Genomic DNA, 22,534 nt, shown 5'->3' on the forward strand with positions numbered 1-22,534 from the left:
ACATTTAGTATGATTACTAATATGGTTGTGATAATTCCACCATCTTGTTATTTGTTTTCTGTTTATTCCATTTGATCTTTGTTCCTTTGCTTTTCCTTTTCTGCTTCCACCGTTTTCCTCTCTTATTGTCTTTTTAGATATATCTCTGGATATTATAAGTGGTTAATTTAGAGTTGTCCAATATGGTAGCCACTAGCCACATTAAAATTAAGTTTAGGGCTTCCCTGGTGGCTCAGTGGTTGAGAGTCCACCTGCCGATGCAGGGGACACAGGTTCGTGCCCTGGTCCGGGAAGATCCCACATGCCGCGGAGCGGCTGGGCCCGTAAGCCATGGCTGCTGAGCCAGCGCGTCCGGACCCTGTGCTCCGCAATGGGAGAGGCCACAACAGTGAGAGGCCCGTGTACCGCAAAAAAAAAAAAAAAAAAATTAAGTTTAAAATTCAATTCATCATTGCATTAGCTGCATTTCAGGTGCCCAGTAGCCACATGTCCCCACTACTGGATTAGGCAATGCAGATTACTGAAGAAAGTTCTATTAGACAGCTCTCTAGAGATTATGATCAGGATTTATTTTGGTCAAAATTACACCAGGTCAAGTGTGAAAAGAGCAATATTCTAGTCGCAAGATGTGTGTTTTTGTTGTGTGTCTACTTCTGGTTAGTTTTGTATCTGTAGGCAAATGTCCCACTGCTCTTAGCCTCAGTTTTCTTTTCTAAAATGTGGGGATAATAATGCCTGCTTTTTCTGCTTCATGGAGTGCTTGTGGAAAAGAAAACTAAAATGGTAACATTCTTTATAAAAGTCAAAACAGTTTTCAAAAACAAAAAATTAACTCATTGACTACTTTCTGTGTTGTGTTTGCTTTTTTAGGCTGCTGACAGAACTGGAGTCTCCTTCTTGGTGGCCCTTTAGCTTCAAGCTTTGGAAGATGCCATCAGAAACAAAGCCCAAGTGGGACGCCTCAATGGCTAGTTCCAAAGCTTTGGGAAAAGAAGGGATAGTGATCAAAATTCCTGCTGTTATTTCCCAAAAAACAGAATCTCATGTTAAACCAGGAAGGCTCACCGTCTTTGTTTCTGGGTTGGAAATCCACAACTCAGATTCTCTGCTCATGCACAGATTTGAAAGAGAAGAAGTAGATGACATCAAGGTTCATACACCTTATGAAATTAGCATCCGCCAGCGGTTCATTGGGAAGCCAGATATAGCTTATCGTTTGATATCTGCCAAGATGCCAGAGGTTATCCCCATTTTGGAAGTGCAGTTCAGCAAGAAGATCGAGTTTTTAGAAGATGCCTTGATGCTCAGAAGCACTAGAACCTCTCCCCTAGCAGAGAAGGGCTACTCAGTCTGGCATGCAGGTGAGTGATCATCAAAACAATCTGTGCGCAAGACCTCTAAAGTCACAGTCAAACTCAACACACCCATGGTGCGTTGCCGTGATGCATCACATAGAGCAACTGCCAGTTTCAGCTCACTAGTGACTACCTATTTGTTTGTAAATAAAAATAATTTCAGACCGTTTTCCTTAGTACTTGCCACCTGAATCTCAAATCACTCAGGTTTATCATGTACTTGAGAGCTGTGCCTTTTCAAATAGGTCAGAAATGGTTTTGGTGATGCTTTCAGAACAAAGGAAAGCTCCAAGTTAGACGTTTTCACCTCTTTCCTCTGTTTGATTTGAGAACCAACACTTTAGGGTCTTAACTAACATCATCCCCACCTGCTCTGGTGTGTCTCCAGTCCCTTCCCCTGACCCAGCATCACACTCGGTTTTCTTGGCACTTAATTGAGGTATTCCCAGCCCACCTTCCAGATGGGCATTTGGATATCAGAATTTTTGAAAATTACGCAACGTAGTTTCTGTGTGTTTTTTTTTTTAGCATCCCAGAAGTATTGTGAAACCCTTGCTTTTCTTGGCATTATGGCTGCAGTATCCTCTTTTAGGTCTCTGTGGAGCATAGAGGGTATAGCTGAGTTTGGCCTGAGGTTCTAGTGTGGGTGGCAGGACATGTGGATATGTCCCCAGGTCCCAGCCTCCTCCCTAGCATAGAATAACTTGGTGGTATCTGACTTCTCGGTTTTGCCATTCTGACTGATGTCAAGTGGTATCTTAAAGGTATTTTTATTTTTTTGATTGATTGTGAGGTGGAGCATCTGACGCCTTTTAGTTGCTTTTTGGTCCCACAGATTTTGCTCTGTGGGTTGCTTGTTCTGGTTTTTTTTTTTTTTTCCCCACTGGGCTTTTTTTTTTTTTCCTCTCTGATTTGCAGGAGTTCATTATTCATTCTAGATATTCATCCCTTGTTGACTTTAGAAGCTACCAATACTTCTCCTAGATTGTCAGCTTCCATTACAGAAATCTTTAATTTTGCTATGGTCAGATTTACCATTTTTCCCCTTAAGTTTATTTTTGAGCCCTGCTTAAGGAATCCCAAAGTCATAAAATATTCTAATACTAGCATTATAGGTGACATTACTTCTATGTTATAGTGATTTTTCTAACAAGTAATAGTCTTTTCTTATTAACTTCGATTGCTAGAGTTTGTTTAAAGTAAGAGATATGGGCTTCCCTGGTGGCACAGTGGTTGAGAGTCCGCCTGCCAATGCAGGGGACACGGGTTCGTGCCCCAGTCCGGGAAGATCCCACATGCCGCGGAGCACCTGGGCCCGTGCGTCCGGAGCCTGTGCTCTGCAGCGGGAGAGGCCACAACAGTGAGAGGCCTGCGTACCGCAAAAAAAAACCAAAAACCAAAACAAAAAATAAAGTAAGAGATATGTTTGTTACTATTCCAGTTCCTTTTCTTTTTTCCTCTTAAGTGATTGATTTCAATTCCAATATGTAATCTGTTTCCCTAACATATGAATATTTTGATGTTATTCTAGATGACTTCAAGTTTCAAAAAGAAATTGCTTGATAATAGATCTGGTCCCATAAGTATCAAAATGTTGGAAATCTTAATGTAAAAACTTAATTTAGAAACTTACTTTCTTAATTTAGAAACTTACATTTCCAGATTTTTCTTTGGCCCCTCATTCAAGGCAGGGCTCAGAAGCTGGCCCATAAAAGGGCCAAGAAGGGTACACTGTACCAGCCAACATAAGATCCTGACCAGAAGGGCCCTTCAGGAAAGGCCATTTGCAAGCTCAGCTGGGTAGCCTCTCTGATACCCCAAATCTCTGAGTCCCCCTCACTGCTGTTTTCCTCTGGGAGGAGCCTCAGCAGTGAGAGGAGGGAGGAGGCCCTGGCTGGTGGGACCAGATGCAGAGCACCGTGGGCTGTTGGTTCTGACAGTGCTGTTGGAGAATCCCTCTGTGCCAGGCATGGTGCCAGGTACCTACAGTCCTGAAAACAATCCTTCTTCTTATGGAGCTCTACCATATTCGTGGGTTTTATGTTAGGCATGGTGGTTTCAGAGAGAGAACACGACATAGAATGTTACAAATGAGATGGCAGATGCGAGCATGTCACGTGTGTCACAGAAAGTCACACTGTACAAGTGAGAAGGGTGCAAGCTTGCTGTGCCTTGCTGTCATGGAGGGTGGGTCCCGAGGAAGATGGGATGGTAAGCTCTGACTCCAAGCATACAGGTGGCAGATGGGCCTAGAGAGGAGGGAGTGAGTGTCAGGGCCTCTGCAGCCATAATCAGACTGCAGGAAGCTGAGTGAGTGCAAATTCTGCAGGGTCACCCATCAGGAAGGGGAAAATGAACCTCTTGTGCACAAGCTGAGGCTGCTGACCAGAGGCTGAACGTCTTTCTCCTCAAGGGAGCTGCAGATATACTTTTAAGGTTTTTCAGCTGATTGAACCAGGCCCACCAGATTGTCTAGGACATGCTCCCTTCACTAAAGTCAGCTGACTGAGAGCCTTCACCACGTCTACAAATACCTTCCCAGTAACACCTAGATTAGGGTTGGATTGAATAACTGGGGACTATGGCCTCACCCATCACAGTAACGGATTGTATATGTATGGAATGAGCTGAGCCACATCCACGGTGACAGATGGGTTTTCATCTCAGTGCTAACTTTAGCCTGTGGGTAGGATCCCTACAGTGTGTCTGAGTCTGGACTGAGCATGAAGTGCCATCCTCCCCTGATGAAGCCTCCCTGCGTAGGCGAGGCAGGTGTACCTTACAGCTGTGGATTTGGAGAGGTACAGATGACAAGGAGTTATGTTTGGAAGAAGCTGGCATGCTGAGTTCAATAAGCAAGACGGTATCTCATTTGCTTGGAACTTCACAGTAATCCTGCATAAGCCCAGCAATGAGAACTTACTTCTCATTGTTACCTCTCTTGTTGTTGCATCTGTCAGCACCTCTGTTTTTACTGTTCTGCACTGGAAACTACAGAAACAGTGGAGGTAGAAACCATGACTTTGACCTCTCAGAAACATATTTCTCTCCTCTATGAGCTATTTTGGTAAATTGTGTGTGGCCAGAAGGTGGCGGTCTAGTAACAGGGGACCAGTGTCCTAGAAGAACTTTCCAGAGACCTCTGTAGTAATGTATAGAGTAGACAGGTTGAGGGCCTGGGGTGGCCAGGCCAGGACTGGGGGAGGAAGAGAGTCTCCTGGGCTTCAAGGACTGGAAATGATACAAGTGGGCAGATCCCACCTTAAGGAAGAGCAGTTGCAAATTGCTGTTTTTCTGCATAGTATCTTTAAAATAATCTTTTAAATTTTAGAATAGTTTCAGACTTGAGAAAAAGTTGTGAGGATAGTACAGAGAGTTCCCATGTCTCCCACACCCAGTTTTCCCTATTCTTGTCATCTTACATTAGTATCGTTCATTGTCACTACTAATGAGCCTGTACTGATACATCTTTATTCACTAAAGTCCATATTTTATTCAGATTTCCTTATGTTTTACTGTTCCAGAATCCCATCCAGGACCCCACATGATATTTTGGCATTTCATCTCCTTGGACTCTTCTTGACTGTTACAGTTTCTCAGACTCTCTTTGCTTTGATGATCTTGATGGTCTTCAGGAGTAGTGGTCAGGTTTTTGTAGACTCCCCTAGTTGGACTTTGTGTCATGTTGTCTCATGATCCACTGGGGTGATGGGTTTTGGGAGGAAGCCCACAAAGCTCTTATCATATAAGAGCAAGGTCCATGCATAGCATTTTTAAAGAGTTTTTTTGGTACTGATTTTTGTTTTCACTGTTTGCGAACTGTCGCCTTCTGAGAGGGGCCTTCTCTGACCACCTAATTTAAGAGGACTAGTTTCCCATTCACTTATCCTATAGAAATCTTGCCTAGCACTTGCCCTCTGGTGCTGGTACCCTCTGGTTTGCTGTTCAACTTCCCACACTGGGATGTGTGCTCCAGAATCAGACACAAGTCTGTCTTTTCTCACCCCATCTCCAGCACCCAGGACAGGCCCAGGTAACCAGAAGGCACGCGCATCTCTGTGTAATGATAAATAAACTTCTGAGGCATTGAAGTCTCTGCATAGGGTCATTAATTTAAGATCATCTTTTGAAATAGTAAAGTTCTGACCCTGGGACACAGCACCATGCTGACCACCAACAGACTCCATGTGGTCACTAGGATATGGGTATCAGGTTGACCACCAACAGACCCCTCCATGTGGTCACTAGGACACAAGCACTGCACTGACTTCAGACAAGCCCCATGTTATTAGTTTATTAGGACATGGTGACCCCCTGACTATCAACAGACCCCTGGAGAGCTGCTTGGCCCTCACCCACTTGATCCCTTCCAAGGACCCATGAGTCAGTTGAGACTGCTGTCTCTCTCCATTTCAGTTTTCTCTCTGTTACACTTCCTGTTGTATTGAGGACATGGGCCGTTTTGTGTTTTTTTTCTGAAAGGGCTTCCCACCCCAGTTATATAAGCTGCTGGATCCATCCCTGGGTAGAGTAGGCATTTTCCTGTGTCATCAGTGAGGCGTACGGGGCCCAGAGACAGGGAGAAAGATTTGCTCAAGGCTGGACAGGCTTGGAGCGGTTTTTCTGCTCCCAGGTCAGGCCCTGGTGGTCTTTGGTCTGAACTTGCAATGAGGTCAGGAGTCTATGTCTGATGCGCAAAGGAGACTGGCGTCCCAGTGCTGCCCCTGCCAGCGTAGTCCTTACTCAGGGTTTCCCTCGATGCCTCCTTGTTCTTGGAAAGTGGAATCATCTGTAAGGTAGCATGTAGCTTGAACAATTTGTGATTATTTTGTTTAACTGAGATAACTAATGACTTTTGAGACAAAAACCATCTTATACTGAACTAAATTAATTTTTTCAGAAGATATTTCAAAGCATTGAAGTAACTGAGTCAGCAACCCAAGTCTCAACACAAAGTTCACGGGGGTGGCCGAGTTTTGTATTAGGCAGGATCCTGCTGATCCCACAGCTCGTTGTGAAAAACATCTCTTATTAGTATGTTCCAGGAAGAAGAATCCTCAGTTTTGGTTTTCTGGTTGTTTAAGTAATCCCATTTGTTAAACATTCAAAAATAGTATGTCTCTAACTGTAATATAGCTGTAGGTGTTGAAATGGAAACCAGAGTGACAGTGCAGGAGCATAGTGCTGGGCACAAGTGTGAATTAGACATGGGCCATGCTCTCAGAGAAGCTAGCTGGGGAGATCCCAGTTTGAAAAGATGCTGAAAAAGATAAATAGCAGTGCAGTACCAAGCAAGTGACTGTCAAAGGTGTGTAAACTGAATGGTACCAGGACAGATGAGGGAAGATTGCTGCTAATGGAAGGGCTGAGTGGAGAGCATGTCTCCAAACTTGGGCTAGGGGACATCTGTCTGCATGACATGTGCAGAGCGGGGGCAAGGTGGGCAGGAATAGCATGCTGGGGCCAGGGTGCCGGGGTGGCTGGAACAGGAGTCTGCAGGATCAAGAGCAGACTAGGAAGGAGGAGGGTGTAGGCTGAATGGGGAGTTTGCTTTCACCCATTAGGCCATAGAACCACTGTTAACATAGACAAGTGAAGTGCGCTTTGCCATCATGTTATCACTGATAATGTTTTAACGTCAGGTATGTTAGTTGGCCTTTCCTTTAGGCTAATAATATCTAGTAAAACATGTCCTCTGTTGTCTAGTTTAGCTCTGATGGTGTTCTATTGCTGTTTTAGAAAAGTGCTTTTCATTATGTAACATGTTAGTGACATTTAGATCATGTAAGACCAACCGACAGTGAGTTGTATGCTATGGAAAGTTCTGTGCTAATTAATAAGCCCTTAGGATGTTGAAGTAGTGGCACTTTGGAGATTCCAGGACACAGGTTGTAAAATCAATTTGGTTGGTTGCAACCAGCTTTTATATAAAGAATAGAATAGAAAAGCACATCTGAGCACATGGTGTGTACTAAGGTTTTTGTCTTGTGAAACTTTTTCAGACCTCCAAGGTGCTTGTACGGGTGTAGCAGTTCTGTGTAGGAAGCACTTCGCACAGTGGTGCACAGTTAAAGGGCACGAAGACTCTCACAAAGGGCCTCCTTCCCAGTGGAGATGGGCCTGGGGAGGGCTCAGGCCCGCAGTGTGGAACCCTCGGGTCTTGCCTCCATGCAGGTTTTGCTTCGCATCAACTGGTTCCTGAACACTCCATCTGGCCAAGACCCTTTTCCTCTCTAGGATCCCAAGAGACATGCTTTCTTGTCATCATGTCTTCTTTGCTCAGCTAGGTAATCTCAGGGAGTGTTAATTTGTAAGAAATTTTTTGAGAAATAAGAATAAGGGGATGTTTGTGTACCTGTTGGAGGTGGCTGGTCTCTCCCTGGGGAGGAGGGGCTTGTGCAGTTGGTGTGTCCTGGATTCACCACCTGGGTTCCTGCTGTTCAGGCCCAGCAAGACCTTTACCCCAAGATGGATTTCCTTTCCTAACAATGCATTTATCAGTTGCTCCAGGCTGCTCGGATGAAAGGCAGCTCTGCTGACTGCCACTAGTGTCCTAGGAAGGAAGTGGGGTGTCCTGCTTTTGCCCTCCCATTTTGCTGAAGCAGGGAAATCTGCTCAAAGGAGCTGGTGCTGGAATCCACACTGCTGGTTCTCACCCCAGAATGCTTTCCAGCATCCTAATAAATAAACATGGCTATATTGACACATCTGAGGTGGTCTGTATTATGGAGAAAAGCAGGTGACAGACTCTAAGCTATGCTCTTATCTGGGCCTTACAGTGCCAGGGTTGCAGATGGAGGCAGCTCTTTAAATAAAGGATTTTCACTGTTCCTTGCCAAGCTGCTCTTCCGCTTCTTAGCAAGACTACCCAGGCATAGATATGTGAGTGGAAACACCCCTGAGCAATGCCTTGCCACGTGCAGCAGTCTGGCTCACCCCTACCTCAGTACAGGTCCACATTCAACTTTGCTTGACCTGACTAGCTGACCATTTCATGTGCTCTCTAGAACCACAGTATTTTGTGGGGTAATCAGATGGTAATGCAGTTCCTAGTAGTGTATTTCATGTACATTTCACCAGGGCTCAACAAGTATTATGTTTCATACTCCAATCTATTGTCCTCTCAAAAAGAAAAAAAATCACTCCTGGATAAAGCATCTTTCTTCTAAAAGCCAGTTATAGAACTAGATCCTGAGTATTTACAGTGTTGCACACTCTAATCAGTGTGGGGTAAGGAAGCAGCCCTGGACTGGGGTAGAAGGCAAGGATCAGGCGGGTCCCACATTCAGTCAACTCAGCAGAGGTTCAGAGAGGTGGACTCACCGCTCCCGCAAACACAGAAGCTCTAAACCAGTAAATGCCTGGGAAAACACTTCGTCAACCCAAAGAGCTCTGACGGTCTTAAACACTTTTTGTAAAGTTCTGAATGCCCTTGCGTTGTTCACACCTTCTAGAAGATGCCACTCTGTTTGACTTTCCATTTCAGCATCTGGGCTTTCGGACCGAGCCATGCACTGTGAGGCCTCCTCAGGGAACCAGGAAGGGAGGCCACTTCAGCTACAGATGAGCGAACCGTTAATTTCCGAGGGGGACAGCCAGGAACTGAGACAGGTAACATGCATTCGTAGTGTCATGTCCTCCCCTGCAGGCAACTCACTTCTCTTTCTTGTCTAAAAACAACTCTCCACTGATTTATGCTTGTCTGTCACCTGCACGGAAATGCTGGGACATCCACCTGATTTGCTCAGCTCCCTATAGCTTGAGGAAGGGCGGTGCCCATTCTGAGTCCTTGCGTTTTGTGGCATGCAGACACACATAGCATTCCTGTGCATACACAGTGGTCTTGGCAGCTGCCTATGTCTGTTGTATGTGTGTGTATGTCTGTACATGTGGGCTCAGATGCACATGTAGGCTGTGTATGTGCACGATGTGTGTTGTGTGTCCAGCTGGGCTCTGTACACGTACATGGATGCATGTGTGGAGTGTGTACTGTGTGCACACGTGTGCAGACCTGTATGTGTGTGCCATCTGTGTGTGCACTACCTGGGCATGTACAGTTGAGGGCACTTGCTCTCAAGTGCTCAACACAGGTTCTTGCGGAGGCTTGCCACTTTTTGTCCAGGAAGTTGAAATTTAAACAATATTTGATAGAAATACTTGCAACTTATCTTCCTATGTTAATGCTGGACAACACAGTGGCCTTTTCTTTTTCCTTTTTTAATAATTATGTAGCAAATACCTAGACATTATATCATTTCATTCATAAATATTTCAGTATGTAGCTTTAAAAGATAAGAACCGTTTTAAAAAATCAGCACAATACCATACTCACCTTAAAAAAGTAAAAAGTAAATTCCTTGGTATCATCAGACATCAAGCCAGTGCTCACATTTCCCTAGTTACCTCATTTAGGAAAATGTGTTACATGTTTATTCAGATCAGGATCCTCATGAGGCCCGTGTGTTGCATTTAGTGAAGTGCCTTTAATGCATAGCCTTCTTTCCTCTGTCATCTTTTTCCTTTGAAGTTTATTTGATGAAAAAACTAAATTGTTCCTCTGTCAAGATTTTGCAGCTTGTATCTTCCTGACTTGGTTTCCCCAGCTCCCAGCAGGTGGTGAACTGCCTGCTGTCTGCCCTGGTACTCTTGTAGGTCGGTTTGTACCTCTAGAGGCTCCATCAGATTCAGGCTCCATTTTGGAGAGACTGTTTCATTGGTGGCAACCCACACTTAACATCAAGGCATACAAGAGACTGTATGTCTTTTAAACCTGTTTTTAAATAATTTTATTCTGTGTGTCTACATAGGCATAGACTCCTTTAAGCTCAGCCTTTTCCATTTTGGGAAAAAAGTGTTCATCTTTTGCTATGGGATATTTTAAATATACATGATTTGTCACTTTTTGCTTCTGGTCTAACTTTTAATCACTTTAAGTAATGACACAGAGACATGCCACTTTCTAGCTGCAACTAGGAAATTCTGCAGGTTACTAATCACTTCTTTTGATAGGCTTAGTGACTCCAGAACACTGCAGATCTTGTCTGCCTTGGGGCTTGAGAAATCCTCATACTATAAAGGCAAACTTAACCTGTTCTCATGAAAGTGGGTAAGATTGCATATAGGCCTCAGGCTGGTAGGATCTGAGACCCTCCTCTCCCATCCTCCAATGAAGGTGTCTGTGGCTGAGATGAGCTCTTCTATGTCCCACAGTTGTGTTGAGGCTGAAGCAAGAACATGGGTTTTGTAGGACATGGGAAATGTAGGAATTTTATCTGTTAATTCTAGTGGTGGCCATGTAGTTTGAGAGGGCCCTTGCAATTTCAAATAACCAATCGCTAGTACCATGTATATACAACGTGCCCTTCCCCTAAAAGCTGTGATAGAATGGGAGAGGTCAGGATGAATGCACCAACAGCTGTGAGTAGAATAAAATTCCTCAGTGACCACTGAGGTCACCATTCTTTCCCATGAAAGTGTGTTTCTTATGTGGTTGGTCCTGACTGTCATCAACAAGTCTTAGTGAGCCCTGTGCCGTCCATGCTGGGAACAGCAGATGCCATGGTCATGAATCAGGAGGCTGGCTTGGGGGCAGAGGACACGGTGATCCCTGAGCAGTTAGGCTGGGAAGACCCACCCACAGGAGGGGCAGGGCTTTGTGCTAGTTAGCTGCCTCATTCTCCTTCCCTGCAGGGAGAACCTAATTTCATAAGAGATTGTCCTTTTGAGGTAAAACACATGTTTCATATTTAGAGAAGAATTGTGAGCTGTGTAGTTGAAGCTCAAGCATAGGTAGGAATGAGTTAAATTTCTGGGGAAAACGAAAATGCAAGAAAATCTCCCTCCATTCATCTGTGGTTTCTGTTGCAGATGCTATTAAAGTCATTACGTGGAAATGGGTTTTGGTGACTTAAACTGCAGTTGGGGTGCTAGAGAGAGGATTTGCCGTGATTTCCTCAGGGAGCAGCCGTGCTTAGTGCAGTGTGCCAGCTCCCTCTGTGCTGGGCCCCTGGAGCGGGCATGTGGGCTGCGGTTAGGCCCCATCTGCTGCGTAGCTGTGGCCGTCCACCATCCGCTGTGGGAGGGCACGTGGTGGAGGAGGCTGGGAGAGGAATCAGAGTCCCTCAGATGGGTTTGGCAGAGTCCCTCAAATCATTTCCAGTGTCTGATGTGCTAACCTTTCCTGCCTCAGAACTCCTGCTCTTTCGTTACTAAGTCTGTGGCTACCATATATTTGATACAACATTTGGAAGTGATAAAACAAAAAGCAGGATGGCTCTGTCCTGAGGACATTGCAGTTTTACATAAAGTTTCTTCATAACTTCTTAATCCGCACTTCTCTGTCTTGTCCTGCGTTTGGTGTTTTTTCATCCCGCCTCCCTCTTTCACCAAGAAGGAATCAGAATGAAAAGCTGACCCAGGTCTGGTCTCATGGTTTGTCAGGCTCTGCAACAGCCCTGGCACTGGAAACAGCAATGAAGGAAGACTTGCACTGGATGTTCTCATCATTTCCAATAAAGAGGGATGCACAGAGTGTGGATTCATGGCAAGTTTTTAGGTCATAGTTTTGAACTTTCTGTTTGATTGTATTCTGCATTTAGTCTGCCTACTGTATGTGGTACCTTTATAAACAGTAAATGCAAAACACAAAAATTAAAAACTGAGGTGATTAATTCAGTTCAGTCAGAAAGTTCGTTTACTGGAAAACCTAGCTAGTCAGCTGGCGTGAGGAGAAGAGTTTATTGAAAAGGCAGCCCTGCGGATGCCTGTGCTGGTGAGATGAGTGAGGCCCAGGGCTTTTGTCTCTGTGTTGCTTAGCAGAGCCAAGTTCCACATGTATCTGCACTGGCAATTCACTGGATCTTTCCTGAAATAATTCTAGGCCGGAAAGGATGCTGTGGTTCTCTACTTGCTGTGAAACTATCTTAAGAAATTAATGTCCTTCTTTTCTTTTCTTTTTTTTTTAACAGATACATATATTCATTTTCACATTCTTTTCCATTATGGTTTATTATAAAATAATCTTATTTTCTTTTTTTAGAAATTGTAGAATACATTTCATCTTCAGTAACTCCACCATTCTGGTCTTTTCCCCTGTACTTTGTTCCCAGTTATTTAAATTTGTCCCAATTCATCTGTCTCCTCTCCTACTAGTCAGGGAAAAAAAAAAAAAATCTGTCATTTCTTGCATACCTAATCTATGTAAAAGAATTGTGTTTAGCAAGTGTTCTTCAGCCTAAACCAAATGTCTGAATCAGTGAATTATTTAGCTGTGGCTTCAGTGAGTTATTTGGAGAAGACAACAGATCTGGGTTTCCTTGGATAATTGTCAGGACAAAGTCATGAGATAATGAGCAAGGGGTGATATCCATGATGCTTCTCATCAGTTGTGGCAATGGACTAGACCACACTTCAGGAATGCAGATTCCAGAACTGATACTTCTTAGGAAGGAGGGGATGGCTAAACTGGTGGGCCCTCAAAAGTAGAAAGGCAAGGGCAATGCACTCCAGCTATAGGACCACCGAACAGTGCTGGGACGGTGTGCAGACACCTTTGTTGGAGTGAGCTCTGTGGAGGGGTCTGGGGACAGAGAGCTGGACATGTCCACTCACTTATCAGTACCTTCATTTAGTCTGGGTTTTGTCCTGTAAGCAGTTTGGAATCATTGAAGATTTTTAAGCAAGGAGTCATGAGATAATTTCAGATTTTTACCCATTCTCCTCAGGTTCTCCTATTGTCCTCTGCTGCCTTCTGAATCTTTCAGACTGTATCATTTCATTAGTTAATTATGGGGCACAGTTAGATGGTTAGTGTTTTTATTTGTGGCTTTGATACCAGCCTGGATATTAGCAATGAGCTAGGCCGTTTATTTAAATATGTGTTACTCTAATTGTGAATTATTAATAAATGTTTCTGACATCATATCCTATGTCACTTCTAAACGTTAAACCATAAGAAGAGCCTTGGTAACCAGGAAAACATACCTAGTAACTTTTGATGTCCACACACAGTGGACATTTCAATGAGAGGTCATATGTCTTAGGATGAGCCCTGGCCTAGGAACCTGGCATCCTGGCGCTGGTCCCAGCCCCTCCCTGTCAGCTCTGTAGTCCTGGGAAGGCTGGTTTGCTTCCCTGTCCTCAGTCTCCAGCTCTGAAAAGGGCACTGACTTGTAGCGTATTCCAGTATCTACCGTCTACTGTAGAATCCACCGCAATGAAATGAAAGCTGAGTTACAGAAAAATGTCACGCCTTACTTTTAAATATTCGTTCATGGTTTTCCTGTCTGCTCTGTTGGTTAACTAGGTCACTGGTAACGATGAGCATTACTTTGACAGACAGGAGACAGACACACGGTGCCCCCACCGCTAGCCCAGCCCTGCCTGCTGTGGTTTCATGTGCCTCCCACTGCTGCCTTCTGTAATTGCCTGGGACAACCAGCTCTTCTCCACAGCAGCCTTCAGAACTCCCATTAGGTTGGATGTGGTCACCACTCTAGCAGAGGCCCATGTTGTCTGTGGCAGTGGTTGTTCGGAGTGGGAGGACTTATCAAAGCGTGTGGCTGTGTGTCCTCTGCAGTTGACAGAGAAGGCTATGTGGGCACACCGGACCTCCCTCACATAGAGGCCATGGTGTAAACCTGAGCTGCATGGAGGTGGCATCTGCCCTTCAGGTCCAAATACCCATGCAGATGAATCTTGGGGGTGTATTCTGTCCCTTCCACTGCCCCTGGGAACTGTGGACAGGGAGGAAGCTGCCAAATAAGGAACTCTTAAGATATTGTGCCAAGGGCAGGATTCCAGAATGTACCAGCATCTCAGCAAACAAATTCTAGAGCAGCTGCTTGGCTGTGCAGAAGGTAGAATGCCAAGGAGCAAGAAACAGATCCTCAGGCATTTAGACTGGGAGGATGACTTGTTCCCCCTTTGGAACATTTTCCTGTGCTCTTGGTCAGCTTTCAAATGAACCTCAAGTCTTAAAATCAAGTGTTTGATTATATTGTTATTGAGTGCTTGGCTATGGAAGGTTTCATATATTATAACCATGTTTTTATTGTGGTAAAATATATAGAATAAAATCTTGCCATTTTAACTATTTTAAGTGTATAATTTAATATCATTAATTACATTCAAAATATTGTGCAACCATCACCGCTATCTATTTTATTTCCAAAGCTCATTTATCACCCCAACAGAAACTCTGTTACCATGAAGCAGTAACTCCACATTTTGCCTCCCCCCAGTCCCTGGTAACCTCTAATCTTCTCTCTGTCTCTATGAATTTGCCTATTCTAGGAACCTCCTATAAGTGTAATCCTTTTGCATCTGGCTTTTTTCACTTAGCATAATGTTTTCAAGGCTGATCCATCTTGTAGCATGAATTGGTACTTCTTTCCTTTTTATAGGTGAATAATATTCTGTTGTATGGTTAAAACATACTTGGTTTATCCATTCATCGTCGATGGACACTTGGATTATTTCCACCTTTCAGTTCTTTTGGACATATACCTAAGAGTAGAATTGCTTGGTTATAGGATAATTCTATGTTTAACTTTTTGATGAGCTGCCAAATTATCTCCTTAGCAGCTACACCATTTTACACTCTCACCAGCAATGTATGAGGATTCCAGTTTTTCCACATCCCTGCCAACACTTATTTTCTTTTTTTTAAATTTTAAAATTATTCTAACTATCAAATAGAATAGATAAGGAGGTAAGTGTTGGAGGTAAGGGTCCAACTTCATTCTTTTGCATGTGGCTGTCTAGTTGTCCCAGCACCACTTGTTGAACAGACTATCCTTTCTCCATTGAGTAGACTTGGCACCCTTGTCAAAAATCTGTTGATCTGAGGACTCTTTATTCCATTAGTCTATTCTTATGCCAGTACCAAGCTGTTTTTATTACTATAACTTTGGGTAAGATTTTAAATTGGGAAGTGTGAGTTTAATTTCATTCTTCTTTTTCAACTTGTTTTTACTATTCAGGGCCCCTTGCAATTCTATATGAATTTGAGGATTAGCTTTTCCATTTCCGAGTAGGGGGGCTGTTGGAAATTTGATAGGGATTACATTGAATCTGTATATCACTTTGAGGAGTATTGCCCTCTTGCCAATATTGTCTTCCAGTCTAGGAACACAAGATGTCTTTTATTTATTTAGGTAGTCTTTATGCCAGCATGATTTTATAATTTTTAGTCTTTCACCTGCATGGTTCTTTTTTCCTAGGTATTTTATTCTTTTGGATGCTATTATAAATGGGATTATTTTCTTAATTTCTTTTTCTGATTCTTCATTGCTGCTGTATAGAAACACAACTGATTTTTGTGTGTTGCTCTTGTATACCGTAACTTTGCTAAATTTGTTAATTAGTTCTTCTAGTTTTCTTGTGGATTCTTTGGGATATTCTATATATATAGGGTCATGTCATATGAAAATAGAGATAGTTTTACTTCTTCTTTTCCAGTTTGGATACCTTTTATTTCTTTTTCTTGCCTACTTGCTCTGTCTAGGACTTCCAGTGCATAGCAGTACTGTGTGGCAGTGGTGAAAGTAGGCATTCTTGTCTTTTTCTGATCTTAGGGCTTTCAGTCTTTCCCCATTGAGTATCCTATTAGCTGAATTTTTCACAAGTCCCCCCTTTTTTTAAAAAGTGTTTTAAGTTTTTACTTTATTACAGGCTTTTCTATTTCTAATCATTACAAATGTTTTCAACATTTCATTTATCTGCTCCATTGTATTCCATTTATATTTCATTATGATTCCCATCTGTCTATCATATATTCAAGTTATGTCTACTATTTTCTTTTTTTTAAATTTTTATCTTATACTGGAGCATAGTTGATTAATAATATTGTGTTAGTCTCAGGTGTACAGCAAAGTGATTCAGTTGTACATATACATGTATCTATTCTTTTATAAATTCTTTTCCCATTTAGGTTATTAGAGAATTTTGAGCAGAGTTCCCAGTGCTATATAATAGGGGTTTGTTGGTTATCTATTTTAAATATAGTAGTGTGTACATGTCAATCCCAAACTCCCAGTCTATCCCTCCCTCCCACCCTTCCCCTCTGGTAACTATAAGTTCATTCTCTAAGTGTGTGAGTCTGTTTCTGTTTTGTAAATAAGTTCCTTTTATCATTTTGAGGGGGGGGTTCTGCATATAAGCGATATCGTATGATATTTGTCTTTGTCTGACTTACTTCACTTAGTATGATAATCTCCAGGTTCATCCATGTTGCTGCAAATGGCATCATTTCATTCTTTGCAATGGCTCAGTAATATTTCATTGTATTATTTCATAGTAATATTTCATTTCATTGTACCACATCTTCTTTATCCATTCCTCTGTCGATGGACATTTAGGTTGCTTCCACATCCTGACTATTGTAAAGAGTTCTGCAATGAATGGTGTGCATGTATCTTCTAAATTATGGTTTTCGCCGGATATATGCCCAGGAGTGAGATTGCTGGATCGTATAGTAGCTCTATTTTTAGTTTTTTAAGGAACCTCCATACTGTTCTCCATAGTGGTTGTAGCAATTTACGTTCCCACTAACAGTGTAGGAGGGTTCCCTTTTCTCCACACACTCTCCAGCATTATTGTTTGTAGATTTTTTAATGATGGCCATTCTGACCAGTGTGAGGTGATACCTCACTGTAGTTTTGATTTACATTTCTCTAATAATTAGTGATGTTGAGCATCTTTTCATGTGCCTCTTGGCCATCTGTGTGTCTTCTTTGGGAAATGTCTACTTAGATCTTCCGTCCATTTTTGGATTGGGTTGTTGATTTTTTTTTGATATTGAGCCATATGAGCTGTTGTTTGTAAATTTTGGAGACTAATTCCTTGTCAGTCACATTGTTTGCAAATATTTTCTCCCATTCTGAGGGTTTTTTTCGTTTTGTCTATGGTTTCCTTTGTTGTGCAAAAACTTTTGAGTTTCACTAGGTCCCATTTGTTTATTTTTTTTCCCATTATTCTAGGAGACGGCTCAAAAAAGATATTGCTGCAATTTATGTCAAAGAGTGTTCTGCCTATGTTTTCTGAGTTATTTTTGTGTATGGTGTTAAATAATGTTCTAATTTCACATGTAGCTGACCAGTTTTCCCAGCACCATTTACTGAAGAGACTCTCTTCTCTGCATTGTAGAGTCTTGCTTCCTCTGTCATAGATTAATTGACCATAGGTGTGTGGGTTTAGTTCTGGGTTTTCTATCCTGTTCACGCATCAGTCTATATTTCTCTTTTTGTGCCAGTACCATACTGTTTTGATGACTGTAGCTTTGTAGTATAGTCTGAAGTCAGGGGGCCTGATTCCTCCAGCTCCATTTTTCTTTCTCAGGATTGCTTTGGCTATTTGGGGTCTTTTGTGTTTCCATACAAATTGTAAAGTATTTTGTTCTAGTTCTGTGAAAAATGCCGTTGGTAATTTGATAGGGATTGCATTGAATCTGCAGGTTGCCTAGGGTAGTATAGTCATTTTGACAATATTGATTCTTCCAATCCAAGAACATGGTATATCTTTCTGTTTGTATCATCTTTGATTTCTTTCATCAGTGTCGTATAGTTTTCAGAGTACAGGCCTTTTGTCTCCTTAGGTAGGTTTATTCCTAGGTATTTTATTCTTTTTGATGTGATGATAAATGGGATTGTTTCCTTAATTTCTCTTTCTGATCTTTCGTTGTTAGTGTATAGGAATGCGAGAGATTTTCGTGTATTTTGTAACCTGAAACTTTACCAAATTCATTGATGAGCACTAGTAATTTTCTGGTAGCTGTTTAGGATTTGTTATGTATAGTATTATCTCATCTGCAAACAGTGACAGTTTTACTTATTCTTTTCTAATTTGGATTCCTTCTATTTCTTTTTTTTTTTCTTTGCGGTATGCAGGCCTCTCAATGATGTGACCTCTCCTGTTGTGGAGCACAGGCTCCGGACACGCAGGCCCAGCGGCCATGGCTCACGGGCCCAGCCGCTCCGCGGCACGTGGGATCCTCCCGGACCGGGGCACGAACCCACATCCCCTGCATTGGCAGGCGGACTCTCAACCACTGCGCCACCAGGGAAGCCCGATTCCTTCTATTTCTTTTTCTTCTTTGATTGCTGTGGCTAGGACTTCCAAAAGTGGCGAGAGTGGACATCTTTGTCTTTTTCCTGATCTTAGAGAAAATGCTTTCAGCTTTTCACTGTTGTGTATGATGTTAGCTGTAGGTTTGTCATATATAGCCTCTATTATGTTGAGGTTTGTTCCCTCTATGCCCACTTCCTGGAGAGTTTTATCATGAATGCGTGTTGAATTTTGTCAAAAACTTTTTCTGCATCTATTGAGATGATCATATGGTTTTTATTCTTCAATTTGTTGATATGGTGTATCACACTGATTGATTTGAGGCAGTGAAAAATCCTTGCATCCCTGGGATAAATTCCACTTGATCATGGTGTATGATCCTTTTAATGTATTGTTGGATTCAGTTTGCTAGTATTTTGTTGAGGATTTTTGCGTCTATGTTCATCAGTGATATTGGTCTGTAATTTTCTTTTGTGGTATCTTTGTCTGGTTTTGGTATCAGGGTGATGGTGGCCTCATAGAATTAGTTTGGGGATATTCCTTCCTCTGCAGCTTTTTGGAATAGTTTCAGAAGGATAGGTTAGGTGCCTTTTATCATGTTGAAGAAGTTCTCTTCTAGTCCCAGTTTTCTGAATTTTTATCGTGAAAGGGTGTTGGGTTTGTCGTTGCCATTTCTCCATCAATTGAGTTGATTGTGTTTTTTTCCTCTTTGTTCTAATAATGTGGTATATTGCATTAATTGATTTTCTAAGGGTGAACCAACCTTGTATTCTGAGATAAATCCTACTTGGATTCAGTTTGCTAGTATTTTAGTATGTTGTGGTTTTGTTTTCATTTGTCTCAAAGAATTTACTAATTTCCCTCTTTGACCCACTGGTTGTTTGATTTCTACATACTTTTGACTTTTTTAGTTGTCTAGATTTCCAGTTTCATTTCACTGTGAAGGTACTTTCTATTACTTCAATCTTAAGTTTGAGGTTTATTTTGAGGCCTACCATGTGGTCTGTCCTGGAGGATGTTCTGTGTGCACTTGAGAAGAATGTGGGTTCTGCTGATTCGGATGGAGTATTTTGTGTATGTCTGTTGGGTCCAGATGGTCTATAGTGTTGTTCAAGTCTTCTGTTTCCTTACTGATCTTCTATCTGGGTGCATTATCCATTACCAACATCTTTTTATTAACTTTTAAAAATAGTTAACAAGTATTAGACGGTTTTTGGGTTCAGTCTGGGTAGTTGGTTTTGTGCAGTTTTTAAATGTGAAATTGGACTGTATGCATGAACACAGTGTTGAGTAGGCTGTGTGGCCTTGGGCAGCATATGTCTGTCCATCCCATCTGTGGCATAGGGCTGGGGACTGATTGTTGGAAACATGGTTTCTCGTAGCCAATAAGTACCTTTGCCATGTTAGCCATGTGGCCTTCAGCAGGCTTCACATTTCACTTTTTACACAACAGGGTCCTGCCTTAAGGCTTGCATGGGTTTGAAGTGAGGATGAGGCCTGTACTATATGGAGCAGAATTCTAGCACATATTGAGTTCTAAATAAATGTATCAGTGGGACCCCAACTGTCTTTGACCTAGTCAACTCTGAAGAGCCCCAAACTTAATGCATTTTCTGTCTGTTTCATATTCTGAGAATGTCCCTGCTGAGGCATTTACTTCCGCATGTAAGATGAACCTTCAGTTTATTGAGCATTTCACTTGGTAGGGATTCCATTGTTCTCTTAAAAACGTGGTTCTCATCATGGGAAGCTCTGATAGCAGCTTGGCTCCCAGGACCCCTCTCTAGTCCTGGGAGGTGCTTTCCCTGCCCAGACCTTGAGTTACAGGGGCCGTCTTTGCTGTGGGCCATTGGGGCCATTTGTAACTGGAGGCCAGTCAGCAGACTTCAAGTGAGGGCTAATAGATCCCTGAAGACTCAGCTCTGAGTCTTGCTATACAGACACAGCCGTGGTGCCTAAGGCAGGTTTGTGCTCCTCCACCCTCTGCACTGAGAGGGGGTCGTGAGGAAGGGAGCACCGTGGTGGGGGAGCTCCTTAAAAGAGAACCCCGTGCTGCCCCTGTTCATCCACAGAGCATCCTCAGGTCCTCAAGGAATGCAGCACAGAGGACAGGGTGGGACGCGGGGGGTGGTCTGTGAGTGCTGAAAGTGACAGGTTGCAGCTTAGGATATTCTTTACAGCCTCCAGAGCTCTGGCTGAGAGGGAGCCAGTTTTTCCCTCTTCACCTTCTTTACAGCATGTTCTACTCCAACTGGTGGAATTGCAGACAACTTGATTTATCCCAGCTCTACGCTTAAATGGTTGCTAGTTTCTCACTGCAAGAAAATTCAGTTTTTCAGTGGGTCAGTTTAATAACAAGATCAAGGCAAACAGTCTAGCTAATTCTAACTCACTTTAGGTGCTTAATATTAATATACTAATGCTCTAAATCCTGCGGTTCTGTCATGAGGTAGAGCAAAACATTTTTTTTCAGACTATAAGTTGAGGCAACAACTAGCATATTGTAGACATTTTAGAAATATTAAGGCCCGTACTTGTATGTACCATGTCCTTACACAGTGAAAGCACAAGCTTGGTTGTTTCAGGACCCCCTTGGGGGCACAGCTTACAGCAGAGCTTGGGGCCTCTGATTCCCAGACTTGCACACCTTGATAGCTGGCATGAGGCACACAGTTAAATACATCTGTTTTGATAAGTGAACCTCGTCTACTGGATGAGCTATTTTTCCATAATTTATTTTCTGTTTTTATAAATAAACTGGAAATGGTTGGAAGGCTAAAATGTCTCCATATCAGCTCTTATATCAACCCAGACGGTGTCTGTGCCACCTTTCCGAGGTCTGTGGTATTGCAGAGATGGAGGTCACTGTAGCATGTGACCAAAGCAGAAGGTCTTCCTCTTCCAGAGAGGACAATAACTTCTTCTCTGCCCTGGGGACCATGCGGTGCCTCCCACTTCCTGCCTGAGTCATCTCGGCTATCCCCCTTGCCGGTTACTGACGCTGTGAGCGAGCCCAGCATCCTGCCTGTGGGGAACCAAGCCTCCTGCTCTGGCTTTGTTGAGCGCCTGTGACCCCTGAGCTGAAGAGCACTGAATGTTTCTGTGGGTTTTATTTCCAAGATACTGCTCCCAGAGGTATTGGCCTGTATGTTTTTATGTCTTAACTTGTGGTTATGTGCATTATATATTTCTTTGGAGTTAGTTTCTCCTACAACTCAATGTACTATTAATCAGGTAATTTCTGTGTAGGTACAAATGTGGCTGGAAAGATGGCTGGCTGCTGGGTTTATTTATTAGTGGAGCAGAAACTTGGGGAAAAGTCCATTTTGACCCTGGTCTTTGACTCAGAGCCCAGCGAAGTCTCATCTGAGAGGCCAGTTGATATTCCAGAGGCTGGCAACATCATACATTGATGACTAGACAGCTTGTCATCCTGGGCCACAGAAGTAACAACTGTTTTTAAGGTTTGGCCAGACTTCATATTCTCCATTCTTTCCATCGCATGTTATATGGAATGCACACGATGCCATTTAATTACTTCAGTCCCTTTCTTAAAGGAAAAAGACACTGGACCAATATTCCAGCAGTACTAGTAGTTTGAAAGTTTACTCAGTAATTTTCTTTGCAGACTTAGTAGCTGTAAAGATCTCGTTTATATTTTTGTGGTATTAATTAATTTCAAGTGCAGTTTTGGCAGACAAACCAAGGGTCTCAACAGGCTGCATAGAATGGGTGCTATTTTTAAGGCCATCATCTCAGTGAAGCTTTTTCCAAATGAAATTCAACAGGAACCAGCCTTTATTTGGACTGTACACTCAGTAAAATGCTCAACTTTTGTAGGCATGTCAGCAGTTCTTACAAAATAAGTTGTATGTGCCTTTTATTACTGTGCTTAAGTGTAGACTCAGGAACGTAGGTGTTCTTGTTTTTGCCACTGTTTCATTTTGGAAAGAGGCAGTTGATTCATTCCCTAGAGAAAGATGGCCATGGAAACGTAGGACACATAAGGTCAGTCACACAAAGTGGCCCTTGGTGGAAGTGCTATCATGTGGTGATGTGGTCCTGTGCTACCTGGCACAGTAGCCACTGGCTACTGAGCACTTAAAAAGCAGTTG

General features: G+C 42.7%; 1 protein-coding gene across 7 annotated transcripts in view; it reads left to right on the forward strand.

Moving 5' to 3' along the window:
• SNAP47 (synaptosome associated protein 47) overlaps positions 1-22,534 on the forward strand; it is a 100,243-nt gene that overhangs the window by 34,072 nt on the left and 43,637 nt on the right. For 5 of the 7 annotated variants that reach the window (XM_089909839.1, XM_089909836.1, XM_089909838.1 and 2 more), the window contains 2 exons: positions 871-1,361; positions 8,842-8,966. In XM_089909839.1, the coding sequence (XP_089765965.1) occupies positions 871-1,361; positions 8,842-8,966 (616 nt within the window). Of the gene's footprint in view, positions 1-870; positions 1,362-8,841; positions 21,555-22,534 lie in introns of all 7 variants that reach the window. The other 2 variants (XR_016392869.1, XM_022563298.2) reach the window with 2 other exon arrangements.

The sequence above is a fragment of the Delphinapterus leucas genome, chromosome 3 (genome assembly GCF_059928025.1).
Source record: "Delphinapterus leucas isolate spDelLeu-1000000601 "Yukka" chromosome 3, BTC_Dleu_Yukka2, whole genome shotgun sequence".
NCBI lineage: Eukaryota > Metazoa > Chordata > Mammalia > Artiodactyla > Monodontidae > Delphinapterus > Delphinapterus leucas.